Here is a 23,022-nt window from a genome sequence, read left to right as displayed (position 1 = left end):
GGCAATGGGCCGAAGAATTTTTCCTCTTTGATCACGCACAGGAAGTGCAGAAGGAAATTGACATGATGCCTTTGTACCCACATCCAGGTGAAGCTTCTCGGCGGCGGAGCGCTTTTCCTTGTATGAAATGAGAAATGTGGTGAGGACTTGTTTAGGGCCTGATACTTTGGGGTAGATAAAGGTAGTCATAAAGCTTGGGCATACATTAGAATTGCATGGAGAGGTTTAAGATAGCACTGAAGCTGCCTATAGCAATTCATATTGCTTGGGTGAGGCCCAGACATTTCTTTAAAAGTTCCCAGAAGTAGAATGGGTAGAGTGTTGCCTTACGCTCTGCTGACCTGAGTCTGGTTCCCGAAGCATTGTTCAGGACTGATCTCTGAGCACAGGGCCAGGAGTAAGCCCTAAGTACTGCGGGATGTGGCCACAAAACAAAACAAGCAAAAAAGAACATACTTAGGGATAGTGTGATAATACAGTGGGGCGGGGTGCTTTCTCAGCACGTGCCCAACCCGGTTCAATCCCTGGCACCCTATATGGCCACCAAGGGGAACAAAAAACAAAGATCATTTTTCGGGGAGTGTTGAGACACCCAGAAATGCTCAGGGCCCCAACTGGTGGTGCTCAGGAATTACTCCTGGCAGTGCTCAGGGGACTGACTATATGGGATGCCGGGGGTCGAACCCAGGTCAGCTGCATGCAAGGCAGATGCCCTACCTACTGCATTATTGCTCCATGCCCCCCCACATTTATTTCTTTTGGGGGGAATTCAGGGCACTCCTGGTGGAGCTCAGGGAAGCATGCCATGGGGATCAAACCCAGGCTCCTAAAGTTAAAGCATGAGCCCTGCCTTTCCCAGCCTCTCCCAAGTCAGGTCTTCATTTTTTAAAAACGGCTTTTTGAGTATGTTGTGTAATGGTGTAGGACATTTTGTTTCCAAGTTTGGGCTGGTGCAAACAAAAGCTGCTATAGACAATCAGGTGCTATTTACACTCTTCACTTAATCTGAGATAAATGTCCAGGTGTAGGTTTGCTGGGTCATATGGTAAGTGAATATTTAGCCCTTAAAAGAAACTTAAATCTCGGGGGCTGGAGCAATAGCATAGCGGGTAGGGCGTTTGCCTTGCACGCGGCAGACCCGGGTTCGAATCCCAGCATCCCATATGGTCCCCTGAGCACCGCCAGGAGTAATTCCTGAGTAGAACCAGGAGTAACCCCTGTGCATCACCAGGTGTGACCCCCCCAAAAAAAAAGCAAAAAAAAAAAAAAGAAACTTAAATCATATTGCAGGGAAGTTATACCATTTGATACTCCCACTAGCACCGGGAGTTGCTCCATAAACTCACCAGCCTTTGATATTGTACACAGAGACATTATATATATATACAGTACATTACAATCTAATGGATTCTAACACCTAGTTGACAAAAAATATCAATGATAGCTATTAGGTTTTTTTTTTTTTGCTTTTTGGGTCACACCTGGCGATGCACAGGGGTTACTCCTGGCTCTGCACTCAGGAATCACCCCTGGCAGTGCTCAGAGGACCATATGGGATGCTGGGAATCGAACCGGGGTCGGCCGTGTGCAAGGCAAACACCCTAACCACTGTACTATTGCCCCAGCCCCATTAGTTTTTATTAAATATGTTCTTGAGCATTCGTTGAGATAATTTTATGCTATTCTTTAATACATTTTTTGTTGTTCTTGTTACTTGGGGCCACTCCTGGCTCTGTGCTCAGAGATCACTCCTTGAGGGGCCCAGGGGACCATATCCAGTGCCAGGAGTCGAACTGGGGCCCAGCGGATGCAAGGCAAGGACCTTGCCTCTGTACTATCTCTCTGGCCCCAAGTGTAGCCATGAGTAATGCAGTTGGCCAGTTGGCTCAGTGTCAGCATCACCCCATGCTCTCAGCTCCCCCGTGCCCTAGAAAGCAAGAGAACAGTTCCCAGGTGGCTTCCCTGGTGCCTAGAAGGTTCCATATGGAGAGTGGAGGACCCCAGCTGCCGAGGACACAGTCCCCTTGCTGGCAACGCTGCCTGTCAGAAGGGGAGCGGCAACAGGCTGACTCGTGTGCAGTTCCGGGATGCCCACGGCTGTGCTGGGCTGCATACCACGGGGGTCCGTGTCACTCTCAGCGAGGGCTCGTCCCCTGTGAGGCTGGCGGCATGTGTCTTGGAGCCGGAAGTCACATGAAGATGAGACGCCTTGTTTGCTTTGAGGCTGTTCCTCGCGTTGGATGCTGAATCCCAGCTGAGCCCCGGGGGTCCTGCTCAATGTGAAGATTTGGGGCAGAAACTAGGTCAACCCATTGTGGAGGTCTGCGTGATATCCCCTCTCCTGAGGAGAAGTCCATGCTGGGGACTCCGACCAGCAGGCAGAAGAACCGCTGGTTCTCGGCTGTCTGTCTCTGACAAGGCCCCGCCAGCAGGCAACACCAGCTTAGCCTCTACTCAAATGTCAATTCCATATGTGCTTGCAATTTAACTGGGGCTGGAGAGATTGTAAGGGGGACAGCACTGGCCTTGCACGTGGCTGGTTCGAATTGGATCCCCGGCACCACATATGGTCCCTAAGCCCCACTGATCACTGTGTGCAGTCAGGAGTAAGCCCTGAGCACTTCCAGAAGCAGCCCCCAAACAAACAAAAATTTATGAATTCAATATGCATTTGTTTTATTCTTTTGGTTTTGGGGGCTCAGGGGCTACGCCCAGCAGTGCTCAGAGAACCCAGACCTCCCCCTTGAGCATGCACTCAGACCTCTGAGCTCTCTCCGTCCCAACACATGTTTTAAATGGGCAGATTATCACACAGTACGAAGATGAAGACCATGAACCCCCCCCACGCCCCATTATCACAAAAGCAACCACTTTACTTTTTTTGGGGGGGAGTCACACCTGGGAATGCACAGGGGTTTACTCCTGGCTCTGAACTCAGGAATCACTCCTGGTGGTGCTCAGGGGACCATATGGGATGCCAGGGATCGAACCTGGGTTGGTTGCGTGTAAGGCAAACGCCCTACCCACTGGGCTATCGCCCAGCCCCTGCAGCCACTTTACTTTTGCTTGTGTTTTAATCTAAAGAGTATATATATGTTGCCTCTTTTTCAGATTGAGATACAACTGACTTATAGCACTGGAAAAGTTTTGCATCTATAGCGTGTTGATTTCATGTACTAACATATTGCAAAATGACAGGTACAGTAGTATCAGCTAACAACTTCATCACCTCATATAATTACCATTTCTTTCTTGTGGTGTAGTATGTAAGACCTAGCCACTTTGTAATTTTCAAGTATAGGACGATGTCTTCAAGCAATATCATTTCCTCTAACACAATATTGCTGGGGGAGATGGATTCCCAGTTGGGGCACGTTTTCCCCGAGTTGGCTTGGCGTTATTCCAGATATTTCCTTCCCCCCCTGCCAGCAGTGGGGGTATTTGGCTCACAGGTGTGCTGAAATGTGTGAGTGAGTGTATGTGAGTCCTGGCCATGGAGGGGACCCTGTTCCAGGCTGTTCCCACATGGCCGGAGTGTTTTAGGGCTTTTTTTTTTGTTTGCTTGGATTTTTGCTTGTTTGGGGGGTCATGCCCAGTAGTGCTCAGGGTTTACTCCTGGCTCTGTGCTCAGGGAATCACTTCCCAGCAGAGCTCGGGGGGAACAGGGGATCAAAGCCAGGTCGACTGTGTGCAAGGCAAGTACCCTACTCACAGTACTATCTCTCCAGCCCTAATGCAGCATTGTTATCTAGAGCTACCACATTCTGCAATTTGCCCAGGATGTATTCATCTTACAGTGGAACCCTCTGACCAACTTCTCCTCGTCCCACCCTCCCTGTGCCCAACACCATTTTGCTGTTTCTATGAGCTTGGCTTTTTCAGCATTCTACTAAAAGTGACAGCAGATAGAAATTTTCTTTCTTTTATTTCACCAAGGGCACCGCCTTCAAGGTGTATCACACACGGGAAGGTTTCCTTCTCCTGTGTCTGAATCACCGCCACTGTGTTCTCCCATCTGTTCTTTATCCATCCATGCACACATATTTCCAGCCTTGGCTTCGGTGACTCATGCTGCAGTGAGCACGGCAGTCGGAAGGGCTCTTGGAGATCTGGATTTGTTTTCTTTAGATAGGTCCTGAGAAGTGGGATGGCAAGAACACCTATTTAAAAAAAAATTTTTTTTATTAAAAACACGATGATATGGGGCTGGAGCGATAGCACAGCGGGTAGGGCATTTGCCTTGCACGCGGCCGACCCGGGTTCGAATCCCAGCATCCCATATGGTCCCCTGAGCACTGCCAGGAGTGATTCCTGAGTGTAAAGCCAGGAGTGACCCCTGTGCATCGCCGGGTGTGACCCAAAAAGCAAAAAAATAAAAAAAATAAAAATAAAAATAAATATCTTTAAAAAAAAAACAAAAAAAAAAACACGATGATTTACAAAGTTGTTCATTACATAGCTGTTTCAAGCATTTAGTGTTCCAGCACCACCAGGGTGACCTTCTCTCCACCAAAGGTCCCAGTTTCCCTGCCAATCCCAACCTTCTTTCTTTGGCACATAACAAAGTTCCTTTATGTTGCTTATTCCAACAAACTTTAAAACTGGCAAACAGAGTGACTGGAAAAATAAATCAGTAAGGGCCAATTAGTGATTACTATGTGATTTTGACCTATGTAAATAAGAAAATTAAAACCATTTAATGCCATATAAAAATGCCCATTCTCATTTACATAGACATTTTCAATTCTGGAATCTCAAGTATATTACATTAAATTTTATTTTGTACTTGGATCTTGTTACGGTCATATTCATGTGTCACCTGACAAGAGCATATCCTGATTTTACTTTTAAGTTCTTGAACTCTATGCAGCTTTAGCTGTACAAATTTCCATACCCCCTGATAGTGTACAAAGGTTCCTCTTTCTCCACACCCTGGTCAATACCTGTGTTTTTGTTTTTGTTATTTTGTGGGGTGCTGGAGATTATTCCCGCACAGAGCTCAGGGGCACATGTGGCTCTAGGGATGGGGCCTGGCCTCCACATGCAGAGCCTATGCCCAGTCCCCGGTGCCATCTCCCTGGCCTCTTGTTTATCTTCTGGACAGTCCTTCTAACAGGCGTCATGGATTATCTCACAGTAGTTCTGATTTGCACTTCCCAGGTCATCAGCAGTATTGAGTGTTTTTTCACTTAATGAATAGACACTGCTGGGACTGGAGCGATAGCACAGCGGGTAGGGCATTTGCCTTGCATGCAGCTGACCCAGGTTCGATTCCCAGCATCCCATATGGTCCCCTGAGCACTGCCAGGAGTAATTCCTGAGCGCAGAGCCAGGAGCTAACCCCTGTGCATCGCCAGGTGTGACCCAAAAAGAAAAAAAAAAAGGACACTGTTGGTCATCTATAGTTTGTCTTTGGGGGAATGTAGACATTTAGACATCCCCCCTGTTACTTTTGGGGGCTGTTTTGTTGTATAAATGCCTTCCACATTGTGGATTAACCTCTTATCACATTCATGATTTGCAAATACCTTCATTGGTAGGATGCTTTTACATTTTTTGGATTGCTTCTTTGCTGTACAGCAGGTTTTTAGTTTAAGGAGACCCTCATTTTTGGTTGTTTATTTGTTTCTGGACTACAACTGGCAGTGCTCAGGGCTTGCAATGGATATGGGGAATCTCTGCTGGCCGTGCTCAGGGGACCATATAGGGTGCCAGGGATTGAACTCAGTCAGCTGCATGCAAGCCAAGTGCTCCACCTGCTGTACTACAGCTTTGACCCAACCCACTACTTCTTTCTTCTCCTCTTCCTCCTCCTCTTCCTCTTCTTCTTTTTCTTCTTCTTCCTCTCTTTCTCCTTTTTTTTTTTTTTTTGCTTTTTGGGTCACACCCAGCAATGGTCAGGGTTACTCCTGGCTTTGCACTCAGGAATTACTCCTGGCGGTGCTCAGGGGACCATATGGGATGCTGGGATTCGAGCCTGGGTCGGCCGCGTGCAAGGCAATCGCCCTACCAGCTGTGCTATTGCTCCAGCCCCATCCTTCTGTTATTTTTTGGAGGGGCACACTTGGAACTATATGGGATTCTGAGGATTGAACCCAGGCCAACCACTTGCAAGGCAACTGCCTTACCTGCTATACTATCTCTCCAACCCCTCAACCAACTTTTTTTTTTTTTTGGTTTTTGGGTCACACATGGCGATGCATAGTTGTTACTCCTGGCTCATGTACTCAGGAGTCACTCCTGGCAGTGCTTGGGGGACCATATGGGATGCTGGGTATTGAACCTGGGTCGGCCACGTGCAAGGCAAACGCCCTACTGCTATGCTATTGCTCCAGCCCTTCAACCAACTTATTTTTGTATTTGTTGACTTGCCTTATTTCACTGAAAAATAACTACAGATTTTATGATGATATATATATTTTTCAAAAAGTGAAAAATGACCATTATGTTTTGTTTTTTTTTAAGAATTGTGCTGGTATTACTTTAAAGTCATTGCCTGGAGAGATAGTACAAAAATTATGGCACTTGCTAAGGAAGACAGTGACCCTGGTTTGAATTCTAACACTGTATGCGGCCCCCCAACATCTTCAGGTATGGTCCCTGAGTCAGAGCAAGAAGTGATCTTTGAGTACTGCTAGATGTATCCCTTTATCCCCTACCAATCATTTATTACTGACCAGAGATAATACAGGGATGAAGTTGCTTTTTCTTTTTTTTTATTTTTGGCTTTTGGGTCACACCTGGCAATGCTCAGTGGTTACTCCTGGTTCTGTGCTCAGAAATTACTCCTGACGGTGCTTGGGGGACCATATGGGATGCTGGGAATCAAACCTGGGTTGGCCATGTGCAAGGCAAACACCCTACCTGCTGTGCTATCACTCCAGCCCCTAAGTTGCTTTTCTTACATCCCACCAACTCTGGTTCATTCCCCAAGTCCCCACATGGTCCCGAGAGCACTGCCAGGAGTGATCCCTGACCACAGAGCCAAGAATATGCACTGAGCACCACCAAATGTGGCTCCAAAACAAACAAATAAAAACCCCAAATGTATTCAAATTTCAAGAGCTGTGCCAAATTGCCTCCGAAGAGGCAACCTCTTTATAGCCCAACAATGAATGAGGTTGTCTTTATACTGTTCATTTTTGCCAATCTACTCTCTAAAAACTAGTATCCTGGGGCTGGAAGATAGTACAGAGGGTAGGGTGCTGGCCTTGCATGCAGATCGCCTGGGTTCAATTCCTAGCATTCCATGTGTTCCCTGGAGCATTTCCAGGAATGATTCCTGAGTGCAGGCAGACCCTGGAGCATCGCTGGGTGTGGCCAACAAAAAATAGTATCCGATCTTCATTTCATTTTGGGGAGGCTGGGCCACACATGGTAGTGTCTGTGTTTACTCCTGACTACTCAGGGATCACTCCTGGCAGTGCTGGGGACGAACTGTGCAAGACAGTATAATATAGTATCTCTCCAGCCCTGAGAGTGTTTTGGGTCCACATCTGGCAGTGGTCAGGGGCTATTGCTGGCTCTGTGCTCAGTGATGACTGGGGGCTACTCAGGGGACTGGGCACCTGTGGGCCAGGGATCTAAGTGGGGTCTACCACATGCAAGGCAAGCCTCTTACCTCTGGGACTATCTCTCAGCCCATATTTATTTTATTTGGGGTGGGGGAGAGATGGGTGCTAAACCTGGCCATTTGGGGGTGTTATTCCTGTTCCTGTGCTCAGGGATTCCTCCTGGTGGTGCTCGAGGACCACGCAGCGGGGGGAACCTAACTGGCACAGGCTCCATGCAAGGACCTTCATCCCTGTCCTATCTCTCTGGCTCTGAATCTTTATTTTAACTAATTAATTTGCTTTGGTGCTACACCTGGTAGTGCTCAGGGCTCACTCCTGGCTGTGTTGTAACTCCTGGTGGGGCTCCAGGGTCCATAGGTGGTGCCAGGGCTTGAACCCAGGTCACTTGAGTGCAAGGCAAGTGCCCTATCCCTATACTATCTCTCCAGCCCTCTACAGCTCTTCTGAAAAACTAGAGGTCACGTTGCGTATAGCCCCAAGCTGGCAATGGTCTCATTCCGCCCAGTGCAGGCCCTGTCTCTCTCCAAGGCTGCACGGGGTCTTCTTCCAGACCCCAGCCTCCTCTCTGCCAGTGCTCTGCGGGGGAGGGGGGGCGGGAAGAGAGGGTCAAGGGGGTCAGGGCCGACTGTACTACCGTGCACTCATTCCGATTTACTGAATACAAACATGCACGGGCAGAGCTCCAGGTGCCGGGACACAGCCGAGAGAGACACGCTCAGAGAGCTTCTCTCATACAGCTGACGCTGCAGTTGTGTGCACGGATCAGCAAACAAGACAAGAGATACACAACGAAAGTCAGTGACTGAAGTACCACCCCAGCCACCCCCTCCCACCCCTACCCCAACCTCCCGTATTTCTTTTCTGTATATGTATGTCCTTGTATGTTTATCATTTAACGTGAAAGGTTAACAATAAAGATCAGGTACACACTGACACTTGCCTCCAACGCCGCCGCTGTGTTCCAAGGGAAGGGACACAGTCAGGGAATGAATGGTGTGGGGTCTCTCTTGATCAGAGGGGGTAGGGGAGGGAAGGAGAGCCACCCCAACCCCAGGAGCCCAGGAGATGAGAGCAGAGAGTTTGAGATCTCCACTTCCAGAGCCCCCAACCGGAACCCCACCTGATCCCCTCCTCTGAAGGGAAAGCGGGGGACCCACGGGGTGAGGGGGTCTCAGGATCCCCTTCTTTCTCTTCATCAGTAACCCTGTGGTCCCTGCAACCTGAGAGGTTGGTGGGGGCGCGCAGCACCCTCCCGCTTCTTAGCCCACTTTCACACTTGGGGTCGGAGGGGAGCGCAGTCACGATTGACCCAGCCTGGACAAAGCGCCTACTACGCGCCAGGGTCGGGTTCAGCACGGTCGCGCTGCCACCGTTTCTGCCTTCACCCACCCGGCCGTGCGGCGCGACCTGGATGATCCACCTTTTTTTTTTTTTTTTTCCTTTCCCCTTCTTCTTCTTTCGACGGAGGAAGAGGCCGAGGCCGGCCACCTGCTGCGACGCGCGGGTTCCCGAAGAAGCCGAGTTCCGGGAAGAGAGAGAAGTTTCTGCGGCGCCAGTCGGGTGGGGGTTAAAGGTGGTGCCTGCCGGCGGTGCTGGGGTGGGGGGTGGGCTCAGGGGCGTGCGCCCTGGTTTCGGAGTCTGTCCGCGGAGCCCCCGCAGCGGGGTGGGGGTGGGGGAAGCCTGCCCCAGCCCGGACCTGCCCCCCCACCCCGCCCCCTCGCCGGTCTCCAGGGCCAAGGGGCGCGCGGCGGGCTGCGCGGGCGGGCGGGGAAGGCGCGGGGACAAAGGCCGGCGCGGGGGCCCCGGGACGCCGGCGGGGGACGTGGCGGCGGCGGGGCGCACGGGGGCGCCGCCGGGGCCGCGCAGGCCGAGCGGCGAACATGGCGGCGGGCGGCCGGGACACCCTACCTGAGCACTGGTCCTACGGCGTGTGCAGCGACGGCCGCGTCTTCTTCATCAAGTGCGGAGCGGGCGGGGCGCGGGGCGCGGGCGCGGGGGCGCGGGGGACGCGGGGGGCGCGGGGGGCTCGGGGCGCTGGGGGCCCGGGGGGCGCGGGTCGGGTCGCTGGGCGCTCGGGGCGCGGGGGCGCGGGGACGCTGGGGGCGCGGGGCAGGACGGGACGCTGAGTTGCTGGGGGCGCGGGGGCGCTGGGGACGCGGGGACTCTGGGGCGTTGGGGGCGCAGGGGACGCGGGGGCGCTGGGGGCACGGGGGGCGTTGGGGGCGCAGGGGACGCGGGGAGCAGGGGGCGCGGGGCGTTGGGGGCGCGGGGCGCGGGGCGCGGGCGGCGGCGGCGCTAACAGGTGCACGTCTTTCCCCGCAGTGACCAGCTCCGCTGCACGACCTGGCTGCACCCGCGCACGGGGGAGCCCGTCAACTCAGGCCACATGATCCGCTCAGGTGGGCGCCCTACCCCCGGGGCCGGCTGGGTGGGTGGCTGGCGGGGTCGGCGCGCGCTGGCCGAGAGGCGGGGAGCGGGGCGCGCCGGGGCGCCTCGGAAGTTCGACCCAACTTTTCTCGCCTTTTCGCAGACTTGCCCCGCGGCTGGGAGGAGGGCTTCACGGAGGAGGGCGCCAGCTACTTCATTGAGTGAGTGACCGCGACGCCTCGGGGTCCCCCAAGCCCGCGCGCCCCCACGCCGATGCCCGCTGCGCTCTCCCCCCCACCCCCCTCCGCCTCCGTCCCCGGGCGCGCGCGGGAGCCAGGTTTTGTGTGCCCGCCTCGGACCGGGAGGCGGCGGGGCGGGGTCCGCAGCTCGGCTGGGGCTCCGGATCCCGGATCAGGGGTGGGGTGGGGGGGTCCCAGATCCCGCCGGCCTGAAGCGCCCTGGTGGGGGGCGGGGAGCGGGGGACCGGAGTTTGCAAACTTGGCGGTTGGGCGGGATTCGGGCGCGGGTGCGAGCGGCGGGACACGCCTCCTTCCCGCAGCCGGGATCTGGGGCTGCGCTGAGCCTGGGGAGAACCGCCAGCCCGGGGGTGGGGGGGTTCGGGGGTTCGGGTGCGAGTGGCGGGGAGAGGAGGGTCGCACGAGGCGTTCGCTGCAGGAGCCCGGGGCTGGGCTGCGGAGGTGGAGCGGCGCGGAGGGGACGGCGCTGGGCGAGCCGGGCCTGGTTGTTGGGACGGGGACCCAGGGAGCTGGTGGGCACCGCATCCCCCTCGCCCACCCCGCGGCGGCTGGAGCGCGGGCCGCGGGGCCGGGTGGGGGAGGGGAGGGGAACCCACCAGCCAATGGCGTTTCTCGGGCGCCCCGCGTCTCTCGGGCCGCGCGCAACGCGGACCCGGCTTGCCTGTTTGCTCTGGACCAGCCCTTAGCGATTCCCGCACAGCCCCGGAGGGCGGGCGCAGGCCCGGTGGGGGGTGGGGGGCTGTGGGCGTCACAGCCAGGGCAGTTAAATCCAGGCCGGCTCTGGCAGAGAGTTTCCACTTGCCTCACTCTGCCCTGGCCCCAAAGCTTTACGGCCGCCTGCAGGCCTGTTGCATGCCCGCGGGTAGGTCAGAAACTGGTTTTGATCCTTTGCCCCAGTGCCTGGCACGGGGTAGGCGCTCGGTAAATGTTTGTTCACCCAATGAATGAACTAGTCAAAGGTCTGCACGATGGTCTGACTAATACTCCGCTACCTAGAGTGCTGTGAGTCAGAACACGCTGGTCAGTAGAGGAGCGTGTATTTAAAGCATAAAGATGCTCGCAGGGAATCCCGTCCTCTCCCTTGCTTTGGGGTCCCTCAGGGTGGAGGGTGGGGGTAGATAGACCTGAATTAGAGGGCTGAGGTTTTGCTCCTCCTGCCCCCTTCTGCCTGAGGGTTCAAGAAATTTATAATTTAGTGGGTAAAGAAACAGACAAGCGCTAAACAAATAAGAAATAACATCAGGGAGCGGAGAGGGCGCTTGCCTTGCACACAGCCCACCCGGGGTTGATCCCTCGCACACCATGTGATTCCCCGAGCCCACCAGGAATGACCCCTGAGTGCAGAGCAGAAGTAAGTCCTGAGCACCACAGGGTGTGGCCCCAAACCAAAAGAATAACATCAGAGAGCGGTTAGTGCTGTGCAGGAAATTAAAACAAGGGCTTGCTCGCCAAGCCAGTGTTCTTCCTTGAACAGGGATCTCGCTGGCTTATCTCTTTGTTTCTTTGCTTGCTTATTTCCTCTCTGGAGAAGCCCCTATCGCTGTATCACAGTATTATTGTCACCCCGTTGCTCATCGATTTGCTCCAGCGGGCACCAGTGATATCTTCATTGTGAGACTTGTTATTGTTTTTGGCGTATCAAATATGCCATGGGTAGCTTCCCAGGCTTTGCCATGCGGGCGAGATACTCTTGGTAGCTTGCCGGGCTTTCTGAGAGGGACAGAGGAATCGAACCCGGGTCGGCCACGTGCAAGGCAAATTCCCTATCCTCTGTGGAGAAGCCCGTATTCTCTCTCAAACACAAATCCCCACTGTTTCTTTTTCTCACGTCTTTTTAAGCAAGTTTAAGCCAATAAAAGCCACCTTGCTTCACACACACACAATTAAAGTAAGAATGGATAATATTGGGGCCGGAGCGATAGCACAGCGGGTAGGGCGTTTGCCTTGCACGCGGCCGACCCGGGTTTGATCCCCGGCATCCCATATGGTCCCCCAAGCACTGCCAGGAGTAATTCCTGAGTGCAAAGCCAGGAGTAACCCCTGAGCATCGCTGGGTGTGACCCAAAAAGCAAAAAAAAAAAAAAAGAATGGATAATATTAAGTGACTACATTGAGAGGCTAGTAGCACTTGTTTCTTTTTTCCTTCTTGGGGGTTATAAGTTATAAAATACTCTTTTTCTTTTGGGGGGTGTCACACATGGCAGTGCTCTGGGGGACCAACATGTATCAGGGATTGAACCCAGACCTTTGGCATGCAAAGCACAGGGTACAACCCTCTGGGCTAACTGCTCCCCCACCGCCAGTCTCTATAGCAGACTTTATTATTTTTTTAATTAAAAATTATTTTTTAATAGTGTAGGAATACTGCTATTTGTTCGGACATTGATTAAGTTGATTGAATTGGGCATGAACTCCACCATACTTTTATTTTTTAAAAAGTTTATCACCGTGAGATAGTTACAAAGCTTTCATGTTTGAGATTCGGTCATATAATGCTGGAACACCCATCCCTCCACCAGTGCACATTTTCCACCACCAATATCTCCCCCCCTAAACATCTCAGTCCTCACCCTTCCTCTATGGCAGACATTTTCCCCAATACTCTCTCTCTAATTTTGGGCATTATGTTTTGCTCGAATTTCCCACCACCATTCAAGACTACCTGCTAGGGGCAAACGCTAGATAATTTATTTTCCATTGCTAATTTTGAATATCATGAGAGCTTCTACAGCCACGATTGTAAATGTAAATTTCTAGATTGCAAATGGTTGGGTTCCAGAAACATCTCTGTAAGGCACTAATCCATTTTGGGATTCAACTGGGGGTCTCTGGGCCAGGGCTGTTGGTGCGCTAAGATGGTACCTGAGGTAAATTATGGGCATGACAGCCAGTCTGTCTATAGTAGACTTTAAAAATAGGGGCCACTTGGGGGCTGGAGTGATAGTACAGCGGGTAGGGCGTTTGCCTTGCACACGGCCGACCCGGGTTCGATTCCCAGCATCCCATATGGTCCCCTGAGCACCGCCAGGAGTAATTCCTGAGTGCAGAACCAGGAGTAACCCCTGTGCATCGCCAGGTGTGACCCAAAAAGCAAAACAAAAACAAAAACAAAAACAAAAATAGGGGCCACTCCCATCGTTGCTGGACCTAGTGGTTTATGCTGACAGTTCAGGTTAGCAGTGCCACTGTGCCATACTTGAGCCCACTGGCGTTCAGTGACCACCAGTGGTTCTGGGTCGGGGCACGTGGTACCTGGGATGGGACTTAGGCTCCTGCCCTTGCTACATGTCACTTATCTCCACGGTCCTCAACAGGTGACATTTAAGGTACAAGGGACTGAATAGATAGCATGGGGATGGGGGGAAAGGGGTTTGCCTTGCATGTGACTGACCCCAGTTTAATCCATGGCACCCTTTAGGATTCCCTGAGTACCTCCAGGAGGAAGCCAAAGCCATCTTTTTGGTGTTGTCGTGGCCTCATATGCCAGGAGTTTTAGGAAGATGCCCAGTGGGACAGTGGGCACAGTGGGGCAGGAGGCAGCCTCCTACGTTAAGGAACAGAAAGGCCAGTGTGGCTGGAGTGTGGCAAACCAGGGAGAAAGCAACATGAGGAAATATGACAGAGGAGGGCTGGAGCAAGAGTGCAGTGAGTTAGGGTGCTTGCCTCGAGTGCCACCAACCCAGGATACTTCCCAGGCATGCCATAGGTCCCCTGAGCACCTCCAGGAGTGATCCCTGAGCACAGAGTCAGAAGGAAGCCCTGGACATTGCAAGGTGTGGCTCCCCCAAAAAAACCCAATTTGTTTTTTAAAAAAGAAGATAACAGGTAAGAGAGAGAGGGAGGGGCACTTTTCAAAACTTGATTGTGAATGCAGTGAGAAGCTGTCAGAGAGTGAAAGAGAAAGAGAGGGAGAGAGAGAGAGGGGGGGGGCACATTTTAAGCTTTTCAAAACTCGATTGTGATCCCAGTGAGAAGCCGTCAGAGTGCTACAAGCAAGGGATTGAAGCTGTGTGACTGGCTGGGCTATTTATTTATTTATTTGTTTATTTTGGGGATGTTCAGGGGATATTTGTGGCTCCCTCTTCGCAAGTGACCCCTGACAGTGCTCAGGGGACCATATGTGGGGCTGGAACTTTCCACCGGAGTCGAGGCAGAGCAGCTGCATACAAGGCAGGTGTCTGACTTTCTGCATCCCCTCTGCCCCTCCCCGCCCCCCGCCAGTCTGGCCCTGGGTTGGCCTTTGAGCAGGGCCGGTGTGCCTGCTGCGGCGGGGGCTGTTGGTGGGCAGCGTTGCAGGCCAGTCCATCCAGAAGGAGCAGGAGGAGGCTGGTAGCTCTGGAGACGGACCCGAGGGGTCCGAGTGAGGCCTGGCGATGATTGGATGTTGCCTCTGAGAGAATGACAAACGTCAGAGATGACTCCTAAGGGCTCGAGCGGCCGAGTTGGGGGGGGCCTCATCTTCTCCAGATGGGAAGGCCGAGGTCTGGTTGGGGTGGGGGGAGAGCAGGAGAGCTTGTTTTGCCAGGTTACCTTGGAGACGTGTCAGCCAGTCAGATGCAGGAGTCTGAAGCCCTGGGAAAGAGAGGCCTGAGACGCATCTGGGAGTCCCAGGTATTATTCCAGGCTGGGAGCGAGGGTGGCTCGAGGAGCGGCCACCTCCAGAGGAGGCCCCGACAAAGGCGCCTGCGGTCCGAGGAGGTAGGAGAACACCCGGGAGAGGGAGAGGTCACCGAACCTCAAGGACGAAGCCTGACTGGAATAGTGGCAGAGAAAATAGGGGGTGATAGACCGGAGTGGCTTAATACAGGCACTTGGTTTGGGGGTCTCTCAAGCAGTGCTCAGGAGCCCAGGGCCCCTCTCTCTCAGCAACAGTGGCGCAGGAGTGCAGGGAAACACCAGCCGTTTGGGGGTTTACGGTTTCCGAGAGGGCCAGAGGGAGGGACCAGGACGTGGCCTGTGTGTCCTGGCCTCAGATGGGAGCAAGAACGGGACCCACACTTGACAGGAGCCTGTGAGGGGCCTGGTGGCTTCTGTCTTTCCCCAGAAGCGCTGGGTACAGGCTTGAGCTGAGGCCTGTGAGGGCTCAGTAGGAAGAAGCCTTCTGCCCCCGCCTCCGCCATCTGATCCACTCACTCCTCTAGGGTAGCGCTGTGAAGTCCCGAGGGATGATCCCACAATGGACCCTGCCCCAACAGCCCCCACAGCTCACATGTGGGCAAACCAGGAGGGAGGTTGGGCCCCCTGGGGGCAGCTGATCTTTGTTCTGCAGCCGTGGGTTTCCCCTGGTGAAACGAGGCAGCGGCAGGGTGCAAAGCCAGGGTCCCACGGGCCAGGCCTGGTCTCTCAGCCGAGCCACACCCAGGGGCCCTTCCACCTCTTCTTTTATTAAGATTTTGTTTTAGCCATGGTGGTATTTTGGTTGGTTTGCTTTGTTTCTTTGCTTTTGGGGTCACACTGGTGATGCTCAGGGGTCACTCCTGGCTCTGCACTCAGGAATCGCTCCTGGCATGGGGGGACCATATGGGATGCCAGGGATCGGACCCTGCTTAGCCTCATGCAAGAAAAATGCTTGGGCCACTGTTCCACCACTGTAGCCATACTGGTTGGTAAAACTGTTATTAGTAGGGCTTCACGCATAATACATCCTGGTACCACCATCCCACCTGCCACCAGTGTCCGCTCCCTCCCACCATTACCCCAGGGTCCCCCTCCACCCCTTCCCGTAAGCTTCCTACTGGAGGCCAGTGCTCTGGGTCTTTGTTTGTGTTCCTTTTGGGCATTTGTTATTTCCTGCTGGTTCCTTGTGCCCCACAGGTGAGAGGACTCATTCTGTGTCAGCCCCTCTCCTTCTACCCTCTTCACTCAGCATGATGCTCTCCAGACCCATTCACGTAGCAGCAAGTGCAGGATATGATTTTTTCTTACAGCGGAGTGGTGTTCCATTGAGTGTATGGACCACAGATTCTTTATCCTGTCATGCTCCTACCCCTGCCTGTGGCGGAGGGTATGGGCCATAGTTTCCTTTGCTCCTACCCCTTCATGTGGCGTTTCGGTTTCATTAGAGTTTCTAGATCGGAGGAACAGCCCTCCTCTTCCCCACAAGGCATATGTTCGCTTTCTGGTCCTTAGATCTGCTTGCTTCTTCAGCGGACGTGTCTGAAGTGGCCATCCTTTCCTCAGAGGAATCAGCGAGGACCTTGGCTGTGACTTGGTTTTTCCCCCGGTGGGCCCTGTGGCTAGAAAGTCGTTTCCAGGATGTGCCAGTTGCTCCTGATGCTTTGCAAATGTTTGAACATTCTCCAGAGTTCCTTTCTGGAAGCAGAAAACATTGGGCAAAGGCCAGTGGATTTCAGTTTTGCTTTCTGTGCTTTTGGCCCAGCTTGGGGTTCATTAGTGACACAAATGCATAAAGAATCGGTCAGGCTGACTTCTTGTCCTCTGAGATTTATCTCCTTTCCCATGAGTCCTCAGAGAGGGAGCGAGTATCACAGTAATTGCCATAATAGTGTCTTTAATAGCGCCAGCAATAACAGTGCAAGCAATTACATAATAGCCTGATCTTTTCCAGTTCTTGAAAAATGCCAGGAACTCTATTATAATTCTTATCTGATCGAATGCTCACAGCAGTTTGATGAGAGAGGAACTGGTTGTGATTCCCATTTTACAGATGTGAAGACTTGTAATAGTCCTGAACATTCCAACAACAAAGAGCAGTTGTTTCCACGCCCCCCCACCCCCAACATCTTTACCTGGAGGCAGCGGAGTCGAAGGTATACTAGTTCTGTAGAGAAGCATTTCTCCGTTTGGGGCCAGGATATTCAAAGGGTACCACAGATGAAACTTACATAACTGGGGTGGCTATAGCGTAGGACTGGAGGACCGATTGGTAGGTCAAAGGGGCCGCAGGAAGGAAATAAGATTGGAAGGGGGCCACGTTTGGAAAAAGGTTGAGAAACGCCTCGTTAGATGATCAAAGTCAGGGCCACAAAGGTTCAGTGACTGGGCCAGTGTCAGAGCTCGGAGGGGAATGTGGGTGTTTGTCTGCGATAAGGGGACCCAGCGCTTCCCCCAGCCACAGCTGAGAGCCAGGCCTGGGCCTTGTAGGAACTCCGTGCCCCGGGCCCTTGCTCTGTGCCACACCGCCCGGCACTCAGGGGACTAGATGCCTCTTTGGTTTGGCTTTTTTCTGGGGATGAAAGTCCCTTGGTAAGGCTTTAGCCCTTGGTCTGGGAGCTGTCAGGGGTGGGTACGTGTCTGTGATAACTAAGAATTGGATACTGTTCATTGTTACTCAGTATAAGAGCAGTTAGCCACCCAGGCTGCTCAGGCGAGAAACTCCTGGAACCAGGGAGACAGCACAGAGGGGCTCGAGGCCCTGAGTTTGATCCTAGTATCATCCTGAAGACTCCTGAGCACACCCGGTGTGGCCTTGGCGACCCCTGGCACTGCTGGGCCTAGATTCCACCCCCTCCCACGCCCCCCACCCTACCCCCGTCATCAAAGGCGAAGTTCTAGAAAAGGCCTTGGGAGCTAGAGTGGTGTTTCATTATTTTTAATTTAAGGGAGTCAAGCAAGATAGTTTTTATTGAAACTTACTTAGATGTGAGGGGAGACAAAGGGAGGCCATATGTGCAAGGGAGAACATGGGCCTGGAGAGCAAGCTAAAATAAGGTTTTTAGACATTTATTCTCTTTGTGGGGAGGGGTACAGCCCATGGTGCTCAGGTCTTACTCCTGGCTCTGTGCTCAGAATCACTCCTGGTGGGGGTTGGAGGAACAGGGATGGGGGTGCCAGGGATGGAACCTGGATTGACCACAGGCAAAGTAAAAGCTCCTTGGCTGCTATAAAATGCAAATCCTCTGGCCCCACTTTTTATTTTTATTTATTTATTTTTTTGGTTTTTGGGTCACACCCGGCGATGCACAGGGTGTGCACTCCTGGCTCTGCACTCACGAATTACTCCTGGCAGTGCTCGGGGGACCATATGGGATGCTGGGATTTGAACCCGGGTTGGCCACGTGCAAGGCAAATACCCTACCCGCTGTGCTATCGCTCCAGCCCCCCCAGTGGCCTCACTTTTTAAAAAATTAAATTAAATTAATTTATATTTATAAGGTGTTCACAATAATTTATTACATTCAATACTCTAACACCAAACCCACCACCATGACACCTTATCACAACTATTATTTTGAATTTTCCTACCAGCACCCAAGCCTGCCCCAAAGACAGATCCTAAATAATTTATTTTGTATTGCTTGTTAAGAGTAATCGGTTAAATGGGGCTGGAGCAATAGCACAGCGGGTAGGGTGTTTGCCTTGCATGCAGCCGACCCGGGTTCGAATCCCAGCATCCCATATGGTCCCTCGAGCACCGCCAGGAATAATTCGTGAGTGCATGAGCCAGGAGTAACCCCTGTGCATCGCCGGGTGTGACCCAGAAACCAAAAAAAAAAAAAAGAGTAATCGGTTAAAAATGATCCAAAAATGTTTCCTTAGAGCAAAGTGTATGAGGATTGCTCTCTCTCACTGTGGAGCCATTAAGCCATTGTATAAGAGATTAAAAATATGTTGTTACAGGTCGAGCCTGTGTGCTTAAATACATATATATATATATTTTTTTTTCTCGAGATCGAATATATATTTTTTTCTCGAGATCGATGCCTTCTGCTTTACACCCCATCAAATTGCTTGGTACATTAGTGGTGTAGAGCTGTCCCACGGCTGCGAATACGGTCTGGCCCACCAATGTTCCCTGTTGCCCGCCCCCCCAGCCTGCCTTTGTGGCAGCCTTTTTAAAAATTTAGGCACTGTGGTTTCCCAGCACTGCCTATTCTAGTAGGGCTTCCAGCCTAGCACTTCACACCTGCCAGTGCCCCGTCCTCTTTGGCGGGGGTGGGGGGCTCTTTCCTCCCCCACTGCCTTAGTGTTTTCCCCCTCCTTCCTGTCGCCTGCTGGCATGCTCTGCCCAAACCCACGTCTCCTGTTCTCTGTTTCTGTTGCCTTTGGGCATTTGTTATTCCCCTATGTTTATTTCACTGTCACTGTCGTCCCATTGTTCATCGATTTGCTCGAGTGGGGACCAGTAACATCTCCATCGTGACACTTGCTGTTACTGTTTTTGGCCTATTGAATATACATCACGGTAGCTTGCCAGGCTCTACCATGCGGGCGGGGTACTCTGGGTAGTATCTATCTATTTATTTATTTATTTATTTTTGGTTTTGGGGGCCACACCTGGCTGTGCTCTGGGGTTACTCCTGACTCTGCACTCAGCAATTACTCCTGGCAGGCTCGGGAGACCAGAGGGGATGCCGGGGAATCTAACCCAGGTGGGCCTCGTGCAAGGCAAGTGTCCTACACAACTGTACTACCTCTGGCTACTATTTCTTTTTCTTTCTTTTTTTTTTTTTTTTTTTTTTTTGCTTTTTGGGTCACACCCGGCGATGCACAGGGGTCACTCCTGGCTCTGCACTCAGGAATCATCCCTGGCGGTGCTCAGGGGACCATATGGGATGCTGGGATTTGAACCCGGGTCGGCCACGTGCAAGACAAATGCCCTACCCGCTGTGCTATCGCTCCAGCCCCTACTATTTTTTTTTTTATATCCTACATATGAGAGAGATCCTTCTGTGTCTGTCCCTCTTGCTGATTCTTATTTTCTTCTTAAGGAATACGGTTGGATCACATCCATTGGTGCTCAGGATTTACTCTAGGCTCTGGGCTCAGGAGTCAGCCTTGGAGGTGCTTGAGGGATCTTGTATGGTGTTGGGGATTGAACCTGGGTCGGCTCCATGCGAGGCAAATGCCTTCCCTGCTTTTACTATTGCTCTGGCTCTTAGGCTGGTCTCTTGGGGGCTGGGGGCGGAGGTGGAATTGTGGAACCCTCTAGGTTTGGATCTTTGCACCCCAGACTTTTTTGGGGGTGGGGGCTATACCTGGCTGTGCTCAGAGATTACTCCTAGCTCTATGCGCAGGAATCACTCTGAATGGGATTCAGGGGGCCATATGGGATGCCAGGGATTGAAGCCAGGTCGGCCATGTGCAAGGCAAGTGCCCTACCCACGGTTGCTATCTCTCCAGGCCCTGCACAGCAGACTCTGAGTAGGTCATTATAAGTCTGTCAGGAGGATGAGTGGCAGAGAGGGAGGTTCTCGACTCCCTTGCAGTGCCAGGATTGCTCCTTGGAGACCGGCCTCCTGATTCCCAACTTCTTTTTATTTATTTTTTTGCTTTTTGGGTCCCACCCAGTGAGGTATAGGGGTTACTCCTGGCAGTGCTCGGGGGACCATATGGGTTGCTGGGAATTGAACCCGGGGTTGGCCGCATGCAAGGCAAATACCCTACCCGCTGTGATATCACTTCAGCCCGTGATTCCCAACTTCTGAGCCTTTGGTGCCTGGCTCCGGGTTGGACACTGAGTGGGTGCTGGGCATTTACTGACGCTCAGTGTTTGAGGGGCCCAGGGTGCCCACCAGGTATTCAAGGTGGGGAAACTCCTTGTGGGGAGGCCAGAGGTGGGATCAGGGTGAGAGAAGTGAAGCCGCCAGGGATCACCCCGCCCCAGGCTTCTCCGAGGGCATTGCTTGCTGCCCAGTGCAGGACTTGAAGCCAGAACCCGCCGACTCGGACACCTCCCAGCCTCGTCCTGCACCTGGCCACAGGCTTGTGTTGGCTCCGTCCTGGTGTCCCCTTTTCCCTGCTTGCCAGGCCTGGAAGTCCTCTGTCACTTGGCTTCCAGGTGGCGGCACACAGCAGCTGATTGACACACTGGCTCGTTCACTTCCGGGGCCTCTGTCTTGGCAGTGGGGCTTGCAGGGACAGATGTGGAGGCACCGTCTCCTTCCATATGACAGCAGTGAGGGCCCTGGTGAAGACTGTCTTTCAATTTTTGTTGTTGAGGGGAGGGGCGCCTCCTGGCTGTGCTCAGGGAGGGGGGCGGGGGTGGACACGAGATTGCAGAGATCTAACCTAGGACCTTGCACACGCCAGGCGGATGCCCCATCCTTTGAGCCACATCCCCAGCTCCAAGGGGGGCACGTTTCCAAGGCTTGGAATGAGGCTGACCGCTCCCTCCCCAGCCCCCTGGGGCACGGCAGGGCCTAGGAATGGGGCAGCCACCTGTGCTCACTTGCAGGGTCCAGTACGGAATGGCAGCACAGGGTCACGGCCCACGGAGCCGGACAAAAGCGCACAAAAGGCGTTGCTTCCCGTACAAACCTCTTCCATTTCTCACTTCTGCTGTCTTGCTCTCAACTCGTCATGACACTTTTTTAATTTGCTCTTCAACAGCTGCTCCTTTAATGGTTCTTTGAAATAAAGAAACGTTCAACTTTTACATTACTAGCCACAGTCTTAGGTTCATCGCTGTATTGCCAGTGATCAAGTTTCAGTGCAGACGTTGGCCTGAAGGGCCTCCCCAGAGCAAGGGTGCCAGTACCCAGATCCCTGGGGACAGGGGTGAGGAGTGGGGGGGTCTGGGGGGGGGGTGTCGGAGCTCCTGGAGGCCTGCAGTGAGTGCATAGGAGCCGACCCTGGGGAGGCAGAGTGTGGGGACCAGGTGTGAGCCTGGGCTTTAAGCTGCTTTTGGAAGCGTTATCCTGCTTCTGGAGATAATGCTCAAGAAAGGCATCTGGTTTTGTGCCCAGCAAATCCACTCCTCAGCCCGAGGTTAAAGGGAGAGAGGAGAGCTGGGGGCGTGAGGCCGAAGCAGGGGGCAGACTACCCCTGCGGTCAGCCCGAGAGCTCTGAAGACTGGGCTCCCGGGGGAGCTGCCCTCCTGGGGTCTACGAGGTGACCTGCGGCCCACCCCCTCAGAAAAACTGCCCTGTCTGACTCCTCTCCTCTCCAGATCAGTGTTGAGTCCATGTCAGTGACGTTTGTCTCAGAGCAAGCCAACCCGTTGGTTCCTTTTCAGAGCTGTCCTGGGAGTGTGGCTGAGAACCGCGGTCCCGGAAACTTTTATTTCCAACTCCCAAACGGCCACTGCAAAGTTTCTGGGGGTGCTGAACACCCATGGGTGGACGAGGAAAGTGCTGCAATCTCTTGCGGGCGGTTAAGAAAAAAACTTCTCCCAGCCTGGCAGGTTTGGGCATAATCCCACATTTTCCGTTTCATTTCCTGGTTGTTTTAATCAAGGGTGAAAACTGGTTCATGGATCTAAGCGTGTTGGGTTGTGCCAAGGGAACAACAGTGGCGCTGTGAGGGAGCTGGAGGAGGGGCTGAGCCAGGCTCCATCGCGCTTTCAAACCAGCCCAGGGGGGCAGCTGGCAAAACCGCCTTTGAACCAGTTGCAAGTTGCATATCCGGGCCCAGGAGGAGCATGGAAGGAACAGGGCTTACTCAAACCTGGTGTGTGTGTGTGTGTGTGTGTGTGTGTGTGTGTGTGTGTGTGTGTGTGTGTGTGTGTGTGTGTGTGTTGGCAGAAGGTATGTTTCCTGTGCATCGATACACTCTATTCTCCTTTTATTTCTGTGGGAAATAGATTTGGGACTTCCTGTATTTTGGGCTTTAGAAAGGGATTTGTGTTTTGGCTTCGGGGGCCATACCCGGAGGTACTCAGGGCTGACTCCTGGCTGTGCCCTCAGGGATCACTCCTGGCGAGGCTCAGGGGACCATATGGGGTGCTGGGGATCAAACCCAGATCAGGCACCTGCCAAGCAAGCACTCTGCCCACTGTATTATCTCTCCTGCCCTAGAAAAAGATTTCTTAAGAAAATACTTCCTGCTGGATACTATTTGGTGGTTTTGCCGGGTACCTGCTTCAGTTTTCTCTCTCTCTCTTTCTCTCTCTCTCTCTCTCTCTCTCTCTCTCTCCCTCTCTC

The 23,022-nt window shown here is 53.0% G+C and overlaps 1 protein-coding gene and 1 pseudogene across 9 annotated transcripts in view; one reads left to right on the top strand and one right to left on the bottom strand.

Annotated features, from left to right (window-relative positions):
- LOC129405543 (uncharacterized) overlaps nt 1-23,022 on the bottom strand; it is a 468,293-nt pseudogene that overhangs the window by 173,691 nt on the left and 271,580 nt on the right.
- Nucleotides 9,383-23,022, top strand: part of PLEKHA7 (pleckstrin homology domain containing A7) — a 248,331-nt gene continuing 234,691 nt past the window's right edge. For 8 of the 9 annotated variants that reach the window (XR_008630634.1, XM_055141281.1, XM_055141279.1 and 5 more), the window contains exons 1-3: nt 9,384-9,534; nt 9,897-9,973; nt 10,105-10,162. Coding sequence is in view for 8 of the 9 variants with exons in the window: in XM_055141281.1 (XP_054997256.1) it covers nt 9,455-9,534; nt 9,897-9,973; nt 10,105-10,162 (215 nt within the window). In the remaining variant the exon portion in view is untranslated. Of the gene's footprint in view, nt 9,535-9,896; nt 9,974-10,104; nt 10,163-23,022 lie in introns of all 9 variants that reach the window. The other variant, XM_055141275.1, reaches the window with a different exon arrangement.

Source organism: Sorex araneus, chromosome 6, assembly GCF_027595985.1.
Source record: "Sorex araneus isolate mSorAra2 chromosome 6, mSorAra2.pri, whole genome shotgun sequence".
In the NCBI taxonomy this organism is placed as follows: domain Eukaryota; kingdom Metazoa; phylum Chordata; class Mammalia; order Eulipotyphla; family Soricidae; genus Sorex; species Sorex araneus.
Note: the sequence above shows the minus strand (reverse complement) of the source record. Positions and strands in the feature narration are given on the sequence as shown.